This window comes from Wyeomyia smithii, chromosome 1 (genome assembly GCF_029784165.1).
Source record: "Wyeomyia smithii strain HCP4-BCI-WySm-NY-G18 chromosome 1, ASM2978416v1, whole genome shotgun sequence".
Classification (NCBI taxonomy): Eukaryota; Metazoa; Arthropoda; class Insecta; order Diptera; family Culicidae; genus Wyeomyia; species Wyeomyia smithii.
Window position 1 is genome coordinate 79,171,798 of NC_073694.1, and position 14,651 is coordinate 79,186,448.

Sequence of the window (14,651 nt, forward strand, 5' to 3'; positions counted from 1 at the left end):
TGCGCACAAACATATTCAGCGTTTTCTGAACCAGCCAGCCCTGACGTCATCGTCTGCTCCCGGACTGCGTTCTCTTCATGACGTCTCTGATGAAGTGGTGCGCGCTCTTCGAGCGATGGAGAGAGAGGATCGCGACACATGGCTAATATTCATCCTTAGTGAAAAATTTGATCCAGCAACTAGGCAGTTGTGGTATCAACGTGTTGCTGACATGCAGGAAAATGAAATCACTTTGCAATGTATGCTAAAGTTTCTCGATTCGCGTTGTTTTGCATTACAATCGGCTCAAACGGATAAGCAGCGAAACGCCGTCCTCTCCAAGCCGCAATTGAAGCAACCGTATAAGAGTACCGCATTCGTCGCTACTAACTCATCGTCATATTGCTATATCTGTTCCAAATCAGCGCATATGCCCTTTCAGTGTGGTAAGTTCATTCATATGAGCCCTGATGAACGTTTAGCTGCTATTAATCGGCATAGGCTGTGTCGAAACTGTTTTAAGAAGCATCCCGGTGAAACATGCAAATCAAGTAATTGCCGAAAATGCGGTCTACGTCACCACACATTACTGCATGCTGCTCTCGAAGCCCCCAACCTCCACCACACACCCTCTACGTCGTTTGCTGCCTCTACTGGTGGCAATCCAGCCGCTCAATCGTTACTCTCTGCTCTCGAGACAAATTCTCCTATAGATGCGTCCAGTGTCCTTCTAGCAACAGTGGCAATCAATGTTTTGGATAAGAAAGGTCGACCCCATGCTTGTCGAGCTGTCTTAGATTGCGCATCTCAGGTTAGCTTCATCAGCGAAAGTTTTTGCAATGAACTCGGTCTTGAAATGATGGATGCAGATATGGACCTCGAAGGTATATCTTCCACACCAGCACATGCTGATAAGTGCGTGCAAATTATTATAGCATCCCGATGTACGGATTATCGCACCTCGGTTCCGTGCATGGTGCTTGAGAAAATAACAAAAACACTCCCAGCAAAACCGGCAGACATCGATGGTTGGTCTATCCCAGAGTCTATTAAACTGGCAGACCCTCTCTTCCATCGACCAGGTAAAATCAATATCCTGATTGGAAATGAGCTAGTTTTTCAGCTTCTTGAGCCAGGAAAAATTAGTCTCAGTTCTGATGATAATTTACCTACGCTTCAAAACACAAAGTTTGGATGGGTGGTTGCCGGACGGTACAAAAATACCACACCAGCGCGTGCAAGCGCTTCAACATGCTTAATAGCATCAGTAGATGATTCACTCGATCAACAGTTGCGACGATTTTGGGAGCTTGAGGAGTACGTGCCTCCTACAGCCCATCTTAGTGAAGAAGAAAAACAGTGTGAAGACCATTTTGCAAGGCACACTGTTAGAAATGCCGACGGACAGTTCACCGTTCGCTTACCGTTCTTGCACAGCCCGAGTCAACTTGGCGACTCGCGCCAGATAGCTGCAAGGCGCTTAGAACACATTGAGCGAAAGCTGCAGAAAAATCCCCATTTGAAACAGGAGTATCATGCTTTCCTACGTGAGTACATTGAACTAGGACATATGACTCGTGCTGGGTCTCCCGCTACCAATCACACCGTTTACCTTCCCCATCACTGCGTGATAAAGGAAGCAAGCTCTACTACAAAATGTAGAGTCGTTTTCGACGCTTCGGCAAAAACCACTAGCGGAAAATCTCTCAATGATGTACTCATGGCTGGCCCAGTCCTACAGGACTCGCTAATTAATATTTTGCTTCGCTTCCGTATTCCGGCCTTTGTGGTTGCGGGAGATATTAAACAAATGTACCGCATGGTAAAGATCCATGATTGTGATCGCGACTTCCAGAGGATTCTTTGGCGATGGTCCAGCAGCGAGCCAGTTAGTGAATTTGTATTAAACACGGTGACGTTTGGAACCAAAAGTGCATCTTACCTGGCAACGAAGTGTGTGCAACAGCTTTTGAATGCACATCGGCAGCGATATCCAGCAGCGGTAGAAAAGGCGGAAAAGGGAATGTACGTGGACGACGTTTTGACTGGTGCTGACACCGAGCAAGAAGCAGTGCTACTTCGCGAACAGCTGTCTACTATTTTTGCTTCCGGTGGTTTTCATCTGCGTAAATGGGCGTCTAATAGTGCAGCGGTGCTAAAAGGTGTTCCGGTTGCGGATCGGGAGATAGAAATTTCGATTGGAATAAGCGATGAACAAGTCATCAAGGCCCTCGGCATCCACTGGCAGCCGTGCAGCGACATGTTCCAGTTTTCCTATATCCGAACAAAGATCCTTCAGCACACAAAGCGGACCATACTATCACAAATCGCCAGCCTCTTCGACCCGCTTGGTTTACTGGCCCCTGTCATCGTGAAGGCAAAACTGGTCATGCAACAGATGTGGGAGCTGAAGGTGGCATGGGATGAAACTCCCCCCGGTGAGTTACTCGATATTTGGTTAAAGTTGGTCCAAAGTCTTTCCGATCTCAACTTCTTACAGGTACCACGACGCGTGATCGACTCATCTGGAACCCTCCGTATGTTTCTGCACGGCTACAGTGATGCCTCCGAGCGGGCCATGGGAGCATGCATCTACTTACGAGTCTGTTACAACGACGATAGGAAATCATCACATTTGCTCTGTGCAAAATCGAGAATAGCACAGGTTGGTAACGGAAGGACAACACTGCCTCGGTTGGAGTTGGAAGCAGCACGGATTCTGGCCAGATTAATGGCAAACGTTCAAGCGGCACTCTCCTTGGCGTTCCACGAAATACGAGCATTCTCCGACTCAACAGTGGCCCTGGCGTGGATAAAGGGTGGCGCTTCGCGATGGAAAACTTTCGTCGCCATTCGAGTAGCTGAAATCGTGAACCACCTTCCTGCCATCAACTGGTACCATGTCGACACGCATAGCAACCCAGCAGACTTAATTTCACGTGGAGCACTTCCCGCTCAAATATCAACTAACCCGTTATGGTGGAACGGGCCGATTTGGAACGAGAATTCTAACATCCAACACCATGACATATCCGATAGTCTTAACGCCATACAAAAACGATAGGTGGAGAAAGAGCAGCGCGTGGTGGCTGTTGCGTGCTTAACCGTATATGAAAATCAGTTTCTCGACAAGATTATGTCAAGATATTACCCGAACTTAATGTTTCTTCTGCGTATTACAGCTCGAATGCTGCGATTTAAATACCGTGATCATAGGCAGTCCCGACGCCTCACATCACACGAAATCGACAGGGCTCTACACGTCTACTTGCAACATGTTCAGAATCAGCATTTCTGGAAGGAGATTAACCAGCTTAATCACGGTCAAGATGTCAGCCGATCCAGTTGTCTTCATCAGCTGAAACCCTTCCTGGATGAAAATCATCTTCTCAGGGTGGGCGGAAGATTACAGCAGTCAGACCTGAGCTACGATACGAAACACCCGATTCTGCTACCGCACAAGTCGATACTCTCATCGTACATCCTACACCATGAACATTACGAACAATTACATTGTGGACCTCAAATGTTGTTGGCAGGAATCCGCCAACGTTATTGGATTATTCGAGGAGTAAGCGCTGCCAGAAAGGTTTGTCGTGCCTGCGTTCATTGTGCTCGTGCAAGGCCCGCATCGGTGCGTCAACAAATGGGACAGCTACCAGCAGATCGTGTGAAGCCTCTACCTCCATTCTCTATTACCGGCATCGATTACGCTGGTCCAATCAACGTGATTGGTCGCCGTACACGCGGTGCAACCATTGCAAAGGGATATATCGCGCTGTTCGTCTGTTTTTCAACTCGAGCCGTTCACCTCGAAGCAGTTTCGGATCTAAGCACGTCTTCATTCATCGCTGCCTTCACTCGGTTCATCAGTCGTTATGGCTTGCCGAATAAAGTTTATTCTGACAACGCTACCAACCTCCGAGGAGCAGCGAAAAAGTTTCGTGATCTGTACGAGCACATTAATGCTACTGAACATGACGATCAGGTAATTGATTTTTTCACAACTAAAGGGATTGAGTGGTTATTTACCCCGGCTAGATCTCCTCATCATGGTGGTTTGTGGGAAGCCGGCATCAAGGTTGCCAAGAGCTTTTTGAGCAAATTAGGAGGAGATAATCGCTTTACCTTTGAAGAGTTGAGCACAGTTCTTGCCCAGATATCTGCATGCATGAACTCGCGTCCTATTTCTCCCTTATCAAATGATCCCAGTGAGCCTCAACCCCTCACACCCGCACATTTCTTGATTGGAAGGCCGCTTCATATTATCCCGGAGATAAACCAACTAGACGATAAAATTGACTCGTTAGGCAGATGGCAGTATGTACAGCGCGTTACGCAGGAGTTCAGATCACGCTGGCAATCCGAATATGTTTCGCTACTTCAACGCATGGTCAAATGGCAACGTAGCGCACCCAACATTATGGTAGGAGATTTCGTATTGCTTGTCAGCGATAATGAGAAGCCGAAGCAGTGGCCAATGGGCCGAGTCGTCGAACTATTTCCTGGGACCGATGGTATTGTCAGAGTGGTGGCGGTAAAAACGTTGAACGGAATTTCCAAACGAGATGTGAGAAGAATTCGGCGTATTCCATTGGAGGCTGATGAATATGTTCCTGGACGTAACTGTGCGGAAATTTCTAGCCGCAATTTGGTGGGCGGATTATGTTGTGGCGGAATATAGCGACCCTCCCAGACTCCCAGATCAGATCAGCAAAATAAGGGCAAATAAAAGTCAAACTTCTATTCTCTCCACTTTGATACAATATCATTTATTGTTCTTGTTTTTGGAATATTCAGGCTATAAGAGAACACACAATTTAAAAAGATCAGTCAGTTAAAATAAATAGTTCGAATCGTTAACATCGTTTTTTAATCGCATTTCGCCCGTTCACTGTCGCTGTTGGAACCCACACTAACAATTATTATTATTATTATTATTATTATTATTATTATTATTATTATTATTATTATTATTATTATTATTATTATTATTATTATTGTTATTATTATTATTATTATTACTATTATTATTATTATTATTATTATTACTATTGTTATCAGTATTAGTATTACTGCATTTTTTTTAATTTTGATCCATTGTAGTTTGAAAAATTGTTTTTAAAATTTAATAGCAACTACTTGACCCCCCCCCCCCCCCCCACATTCGAATATTTATCGTTTGTGTGCGGTAGAGCGTAACGCTCCCGCAAAATGGACGACATGCAGGTGCAACTGTTCCTGGATGTGGAAACAAATGGGGAAGAGATTGAGATCTCCCCCATCAATTCCCCTCTACCTTCCCCGCTACCTAGCCCCGTACCAAGGGTACCGGCAACACGGGTGAAAGCTTACCCAGATGCTTCGAAAGGTCCGTTCGTAGTTTACTTCAGGCCCATAAAGAAGCCTCTAAATATTATTCAAATCGGCAAGGACCTGGAAAAACAGTTTTCGGACGTAACCGAAATTACAAAGGTTAGACCGAACAAACTGCGAGTTGTTGTGAGTAGCTTGAAGCAAGCAAACGCAATTGCTAGCTACGAGCTCTTCACGAGAGAGTACCGCGTGTACATCCCTGCCAAGGACGTGGAGATCGACGGTGTGGTTACCGAAGGAAGCCTCACGATCGATGACATTTTGCGTCACGGGGTTGGCTGCTTCAAGAACCCCCTGATTCAAGATGTAAAGATACTGGATGTCAAGCAATTGCATTCAGTATCCATCGAAGAAGGGAAGAAGAAATTCTTCCCTTCGGATTCCTTCCGTGTAACATTCGCCGGATCCGCACTGCCGAACTACATCTCTTTGGACAGGGTTCGTCTGCCTGTACGCCTGTTCGTACCGCGGGTCATGCATTGCCAAAACTGCAAGCAGTTAGGTCATACAGCCACCTACTGCTGCAACAAGGCACGCTGCAGCAAATGCGGAGGCAATCATGCTGAGACCGCTTGCAGTGAGGATACTGAAAAGTGTCTTTACTGCGAGGGAACTCGGCATGACCTTTCGGCGTGTCCCGCGTACAAACAGCGCGAGGAAAAAATTAAGCGTTCCCTCAAGGAACGCAAGCCACCCTCGACAGGAAACATCTTTTCCTTTTTGCCAACCGATGAGGGTACATCTGACGATCCCGTCGAAGGGTGTTCTTATGCCATGCCAGAAGGATCTAGGAAGAGGAGAATGATCAACTCTCCTAATCTTTCTCGCAAAGGTCGCAAGATAACCCCTAGCGGAACGACCAACAAACCAACACAAAAAGGAAGCGGTGAAGAAAAACCGAAGCAAGTACCTCCCGGTTTTAATTTTAAATCAAACCAGGAGTACCCACCGCTTCCTGGGGCACCAAAAACCCCTCGTGCACCCATTTCTCGATCAGAAGATAAAAAAGAAACAGGGTTCATAAAATTTTCTGATATTGTGGACTGGATATTCAAAACATTCAACATACCAGATCCCCTACAAAATATTCTTCTTGCCCTTCTTCCTACAGTGAAAACCTTTTTGAAGCAACTAGCAGCAACTCGGCCCCTCATTTCAGCTATCATATCTTTCGATGACTAATACGGCGAAAGAGGTTAGGAATTTTATCACTGTATTACAGTGGAATTGCAGAAGTATCATCCCCAAATTCGATCTATTTTCTCATTTAATAAATTCATACAATTGTGACGCATTTGAGCTCTGTGAAACCTTTCTCAATTCAAACGATCAACTCAATTTCCACGATTTTAACATTATTCGTCGAGATCGAGACTCACACGGTGGAGGGGTACTTTTAGGGATTAAAAAGTGCTATTCCTTCTTCCGAATCGACCTCCCCTCGATCTCGCATATTGAAGTCGTTGCCATTCAAACGAATATGAATGGAAAAGACCTATGCCTTGTTTCGTTATATATCCCTCCATCCGCGCGGATTGAACAGAGGCATCTCACTGATATAGCAGAGTTGCTTCCCGCGCCTTTTTTGATATTGGGAGATTTTAATTCTCACTGTTCGCTATGGGGGTCGCTGTACGACGACAACCGATCTACTTTAATCTGTAACTTGATCGACGACTTCAATATGACAGTTTTGAATACTGGGGAAGCGACACGTGTACCTAATCCTCCAGCACGTGAAAGCGTGCTTGACCTATCCCTCTGCTCGACATCACTAGCGCTAGATTGCCAGTGGAAAGTAATCAACGATCCCCACGGTAGTGATCATCTTCCAATCGTTATATCAATTGCTAATGGTTCAACTCCCCCGAACCCAATCAATATTTCCTACGACCTTACACGTAATATTGATTGGAAGTGTTATGAGTCTATTATAGCGCAATCTATCGAGACTCACGAGGAACTTCCTCCGGAGGAAGAATACGCGTTCTTAGCTGGCTTGATAATCGACGCCGCGACTCAAGCTCAGACGAAACCGATACCCGGGGTAACGATTAGACAGCGCCCTCCCAACAAATGGTGGGACAAAGAGTGCTCTGAGCTGTACGCGCGAAGGTCCGCGGCGTATAAGGACTACCGGGAGTACGGCACTGTCAACCTGCTTCGAAAGTACGAGGCACTGGGCAGGCAGATGAAGAGCTTAGTAAAGGCGAAAAAACGCGGGTACTGGCGGCGGTTCGTAAACGCATTGTCGAGGGAAACAGCGTTGAGCACTCTTTGGGATACCGCCAGGCGCATGCGGAACCGTGACGTTTCGAATGAAAGTGAGGAGTATTCAGATCGCTGGATACTCGATTTTGCCAAAAAGGTCTGTCCGGACTCTGTACCGGAACAGAAAACCTTTCGCGACGCGTTATTAGTAACTACGGAAGAACCTCCATTTTCGATGTTGGAATTTTCAATGGCTCTCCTGTCGTGCAACAATAAGGCTCCAGGGTTAGATAGAATAAAATTTAACCTGTTGAAGAATCTACCCGACACTGCAAAAAGACGCTTGTTGAATTTGTTCAACAAGTTTCTTGAGCTAAATATTGTTCCGCATGACTGGAGGGAGGTAAAAGTCATTGCTATTCGGAAACCCGGGAAACCTGCCTCTGATCACAATTCATATAGGCCGATTGCGATGCTCTCTTGCCTCCGGAAATTAATGGAGAAAATGATCCTCTTACGGTTAGACAAATGGGTCGACACAAACGGGTTACTTTCAGATACTCAATTTGGCTTTCGCCGGGGCAAAGGGACGAACGATTGCCTAGCGTTGCTTTCTACTGAAATTCAACTAGCCTTTGCTCGAAAAGAGCAAATGGCTTCTGCGTTCATGGATATTAAGGGGGCTTTTGACTCTGTTTCTGTAGAAGTTTTAATAGCGAAACTTCATTCGCAGGGACTTTCACCAAATTTGAATAACTTTTTGCTCAATTTGTTGTCAGAAAAGCATATGTATTTCTCACATGGCGATTCGACAACTTCCCGAATTAGTTACATGTTTAAGTCTTCTCTTATATAATTTTTACGTCAATGACATCGATGAATGTCTTGCAAATTCATGCACGCTAAGGCAACTTGCAGACGATAGCGTTGTATCCATTACTGGTAGCGAGGCTAGCGATCTGCAAGGACCATTGCAAGATACCTTAGACAATTTGTCTGAATGGGCTCTTAAGCTGGGTATCGAATTCTCTCCGGAGAAAACTGAGCTGGTCTTTTTTTCTAGGAAGCATAACCCAGCTCAGCTGCAGCTCCTACTAACGGGTAAAACGATCTCTCAGGTTTTAGTCGCTAAATATCTCGGGGTCTGGTTCGACTCTAAATGCACCTGGGCTTGTCATATTAGGTATCTGACACAAAAATGCCAACAGAGGATTAATTTTCTTCGTACGATTACCGGAACTTGGTGGGGTGCTCACCCAGGAGACCTTCTAAGGTTATACCAAACAACGATATTGTCAGTTCTTGAGTACGGCTGTTTCTGCTTTCGCTCCGCCGCGAACACACACATTATAAAATTAGAGAGAATACAATATCGTTGTTTGCGTATTGCCTTGGGTTGCATGCAGTCGACCCATACGATGAGTCTTGAAGTGTTAGCGGGTATTCTTCCGTTGAAACATCGTTTTTGGAATCTCTCTTACCGGTTGCTAATTCGATGCACAGTTATGAACCCATTAGTAATTGAAAATTTCGAGAGGTTGGTCGACCTTCAATCTCAATCCAGATTTATGACTTTATATTTTGACTATATGGCTCAAGATATTAATTCTTCTTCATACGATTCCTCCAATGTCGCACTTTTAGATACTTCTAATAATGCTATATTCTTCGACACCACCATGAAACAAGACATTTCTGGTATCCCGGATCAATTGCGACCCAAATAGATCCCTAAGATTTTTTCCAATAAGTTAAAACATGTTAGTTATGATAAAAGGTTTAACACTGACGGATCTAATCTAGATGAGTCCACTGGCTTCGGTGTTTTCCACGAAAATTTTACCGCCTCCTACAAACTCGATGCTCCTGCTTCCGTGTACGTCGCAGAACTTGCTGCTATTCAATACTCTCTTGGGATCATCGAAACCCTACCCATAGACCACTACTTCATCTTCACAGACAGTCTCAGTGCCATTGAGGCTCTGCGATCAATGAAACCTATTAAGCACACTCCGTATTTCCTGGGGAAAATACGGCGGTTTTTAAGTGCTCTAACAGATAAAAATTACCGGGTTACCTTAGCCTGGGTCCCTTCTCATTGCTCGATTCCGGGTAATGAAAAGGCTGACTCTTTAGCTAAGGTGGGTGCTATCGATGGCGATATTTATGAAAGACCAATTGCTTATGATGAATTTTATAGCATTTTGCGTCAGAGAACACTCAACAGTTGGCAATCATCATGGAACTCAGATGAACTGGGACGGTGGCTACATTCCATTAAGGTATCGACGAAAGCATGGTTCAAGGGGTTGGATGTAGGTCGGGACTTCATTCGCGTGATGTCCAGACTTATGTCCAATCACTACACGTTAAACACGCATCTCTTTCGTATAGGGCTTGTAGACAGTAATCACTGCGTTTGTGGCGATGGCTACCATGACATCGAGCATGTTGTTTGGTCGTGTACCGAATACTGTGGTGTTAGGTCTGAGCTTATAGATTCCCTTCGGGCCCGAGGAAAACAACCGAACGTACCCGTTAGAGACATTCTGGGAAGCGGTGATCTCCAGTACATGACACAGCTATACGGGTTTATAAAAAATGCTGGCATTAAAATTTGATTTCTTTTATCTATTTGCTAGAATACAATTTCTGTCACAAACTGAAAGAGAATGATACACCCGGCTGGAGACACTAAAACGAAGACTCGGCATCTCTATGTTTACGCAGACACCTCAGACCAAAACTGCTCAAATAGAACATCACTGGTTAGCCACGTACAAATGAATACATTCTGTAATATAAAATAGTTAAAAACAAAATTGTAACACCCCTCCTCTCACCTTAAATCCCCACTAGCTCGTAGTCGGCCGCGAGAATAAAGAAAAGGCCTCCCTCTTTTCCCTGCTAATTTAGAATTTAAAAAAAATGTACTTGGCTCAGTTAAACATAAATTGTATCGTGCCGTGTCAAATAAACTATTTAAAAAAAAAAAAACTTCTAGTTTAAAGTTTTGTTTTTTTTTTCCCTGTAGGAGCTTGAGACCGTTAGTTAGATATATTGTGGTATACATACTCTGCGTTACTTTTTATGCACTGTCAGTTCGTTTCATCACTATGGGTATCAGTGATAGTCGCACCAGGGCCTTGCATTTCACTTCTAGAAGGAATGACTTCTTTGATGAAGTTTCTTACTTTCATTAGTTCAGCAGACCATATCTCGTTAGGCGCAAGGACACCTTTTCCGTGGATACGTAGTCTTCGCTGAAACAATGTGCTGCATTCACACAGAAAGTGTTCCGAAGTTTCTACTTCGAAATTACAGAAACGACAAATGTCATCTGTTAGTTTACTTATTTTTTAAGGTGATACCCAGGCTTCGAAATGGTCACGGTAGAACCACTTTTCACTGCGATAATCGTCTTCTTCTTCCTCTGACGCTACCAAGGCTCGCTGTCTGAATACATTCTTAAACAAACATGTCAAATGAGTATCGCCATCACGACGTTATTTTCCTCAAACGTGTTTTGACATTTTTTCTAGAAATGAGAATTACGCACGTTGAAAGCGTGTATTCTGGAAATTATGTATATTATTGATCTTGTAATCATATTTCTTAACATAAATGAACGAAGTAGACAGAAAGAGACCGAAATAGCATCGCTAAACGATTGACAGTGTGCATTTCTTTAATACGCGAGTGTCGTTTGACTATCCTTTTCTTTCTGTGAGCTGAGCGGCGATGGTTTGGTTATTTTACATTTACGAGCGAAAGCCGACTGTGACGCACGCTAAGGAAGCGAGATCAAATGAAAATGGTGACCGTTTACAAGCCTGGTAATACCTAATCGGACAGTGTCCAGTAAGTAGGCCTGTTAAAGTTCAACCTACAACGAACAAAAGGTAGATTTTCCGTCATAAAATATATTTGCGAAAGTTTGCAGCCATTTGTTTTTTTAGTTAAGAAGCTTTTAATTTCATTGCAGTCATTCAACTCATGGCGGCAGCGGCCGTTTAGCAGTAAACATTACATTCAATTACTTAGGTTCTAACTTCACATGGAGCTCGTATACCCTCCTTAAACTGTGTATCTTCCATTGCACGTCAATGGAGGTGATTATTTTTTCGACTGGGTATTTGTATACGAGCTTTATATGAATATTTATTTTCTTTTCATATAATTTACATTTTGAGTATAACGCAATTTCGCAAAATTTCCATGTGCAGTTTCGTACCCCAGTTCTAACTTAGAGATGACATCAGAGCTTTGAAGAGCGTCTTTTATTTTTGTTTTGTTTTTGGTTTCATTTCCTTCAATTTTGCTTAGACCTAAAGTTTGATGCCTTTTTTCATGCCATATCTTTTGAAGACCTTGAGTTAAACCTATGAGTTATAAAGCTCTTCTAAAATAGATGATATGAACACAGTGACTGAAGATACCAACTCAAGAAAAACTGCAAATTTAAATAGCACCAGGCATTTGATCGTGCCGGTTTTTGATAAAACTGACTTCATATTTAATAACAGTACATCAACAACCTGTGTTTAGAGGGTCACTGACAATGTTTTTCTTGGAAAACTATTTTAGGTGGATTCAAGAACAAAAAACGTTGTTAAAATATGGTAAGACATGAACCGTTTGCAAGCTTACAGTAAAAATATCATGTTTTTTATGGTTACAAAAAAAATATCCATTTACTGTTCTCATCACAAAATGCATCGTGAAATTTTTCCCGGGTATAGTTACATATTTTTCGTAGACATTTTATTGATTGGAAAAATTTCAATTTTGGTACACTACAAAAGGATTCGAGTTGTTTGGTATATACACAAGGGGTAGACAAAATGATTGAGACAGGCAAAACTTTCTAAATTTTAAAATAACCAGAATTTAATGAAAAATTAATCAATTTGATGAAACCGGTTTAATTTTACTGGAAAACTATCATGGTTTCCTAGTATAACTTGAGAACTTGACGTGGCCAATGAACACCGGAAATGTTCCGGATTTTAGGACACCCCCTTTTATAGAAAAAATGGCAAAAACAATGTTTTTTATTTTATTTTACTGGATAATTATATTTAATGTAAAATAGATGTATTTACAATCAAAAACAAAACTCATAATAAGTTAATTCATTATAAAACCCAGAGATAGGTTTTGTTTTAGTTGTGTATACAAGTATACAAACATTAGCATAAGGAATATCTCATTGCTGTCCGTTTGAAGAGGGTACGTAAAAATAACCCGAAATGTTTATATTTACACGAACTTGTAATGAGTGGTGCCAATTCATGTGGCACTCAGCTGGAGTTCAGCATAGGCACTGGATATATAATCCAAAATTGAAAAATCCGCATCATGTACACAAAACATTCGTTCTGCATATGTGCTAGTTACATCCCGAAATGAATTGCTTGTACAATTCATCGCTTTTTAAAAAGTCACTCCGTTTTTCTTATCAGTTGATTGATAATAGCTATTGCTTGGTATTAACTCGACGTTTCTCATGGAACACATTTTGTAAACATTTCAATGATTACCTATGATTCCGAACACGAACACCAATCCGGCGCTGATGGTTGCGAATATCGAGATACTGTACGAATACACCACCTTCATTGTAGATTTTCTTTGGTTTAACCACTTCACATAACTTGTTAGATTAAAACACGATCAAAATTCGTGTGGATACGATTTTCAGCTATTCACAATATTGATAGGAAACAACACACCACTCAACAAAAGGCTCGTGGTTACTGCCGTCCAGTACTGTTTTCTTCTTCACATGATAACCGATCGCAGTGAACTGAGCTGCGCGCGTTCGTTGTCGTTAGTCACCACAAACATCCCCAATCACACTAAACTATAGCGCTTTACACTGGCACACTGTAGCAAATCCAGGCAGGCGTGTTTTCCCTCACGACGGACACTACAATTCAACCCGGGTTTACTGACGCTGCTGGTGACGACACGATTTCTTCGTATGTGCTCAAAGAAACATTGCTTGATGATGACTGTTGCGGACTGGAACGACAGGCAAATGTTTCTGATGAACGGCGTTCTTGATGACACTACCTAACCACCAATCGAAACTGACTAGCCGCTACTGGAGTTGAAAGTGTAATGCAATGTACGCTCGTATTAGGTCCGCCACGATAGCCACCACGGACCAACAATAAGTAAACTCAGTAAATCCTCACTGCCGGGCAGCACCCAGATCAAAAGGGACGTTTCATTCACGAGAATCAGCTCAAAACGCGTGCATAAGTTTAAAAAGCTGACTGCCACCATGTGTAGCTCAGTAAATACAGTGATAGGCCGCTTTTACCTCATCCCTCATGAAATATCACGCATATTCGAAACAATTTAGCTTTTATATGTCGTTTCTCTTCAATGGAAAAACTGCCTGTACTGTCTGAGAAACAAACAAAAGAGAAATATAGGTAGAAAAGCGAAATAACGTAGCATAAAAACAGCAGGACCCTGTTGCATAGAATTAACAAGTTAGAAATTCGCATACCTGAAGATACATCCACAGTGTAAATTATTTTGTTAACACTTGCGCAGCTGCTTCCTGCCTTGATATGCTATAGGGTGAATTTTTTATTTTTAATAACCACTGAGGATCCGAATTGCAGTAATTTAACGCTGAAATTCAACGTACTACCATCACATTCTTAATTTAAAAAAATGGTTTCTCATCTTCTATTTTACAATCTAATTAAAAATGTTGATCGTTATTTAAGTTTATTTGAGGTAAAATGTCACTGTCTTATTAAACCTACAATGATACACGGTGCCCCGCTGGACCGTTATTATAAAAACAAATTGTCCATCATATCCAAGTATAAGGGTCAAGTCGTGAGGTCATTTTACACCTCTGGTTAAATTTTTAAAAAAATCTGCCGACCGGATCTCGAGAAATCTGGATTTTAGGGTGTTAGTTAACAAAATTTCAAAATAATTCATATTCGATTCATGCAATATCACTGAAATTCATCCAAAAACATACCCAAATCATTTTATACCAAAATATACTTGTTGGTGTTGTTACAATTATGATTATGATCACCACTGACTTA

The 14,651-nt window shown here is 42.6% G+C and overlaps 1 protein-coding gene across 2 annotated transcripts in view; it reads right to left on the minus strand.

Moving 5' to 3' along the window:
• LOC129718883 (protein trapped in endoderm-1) overlaps positions 1–13,765 on the minus strand; it is a 56,087-nt gene extending 42,322 nt beyond the window's left edge. For both annotated transcript variants that reach the window (XM_055670080.1, XM_055670079.1), the window contains exon 1: positions 13,110–13,765. In XM_055670080.1, coding sequence (XP_055526055.1) covers positions 13,110–13,188 — 79 coding nt within the window. In that variant the 5' untranslated portion in view covers positions 13,189–13,765. The remainder of the gene's footprint in view (positions 1–13,109) is intronic.
• Positions 13,766–14,651: the final 886 nt, after the last annotated feature.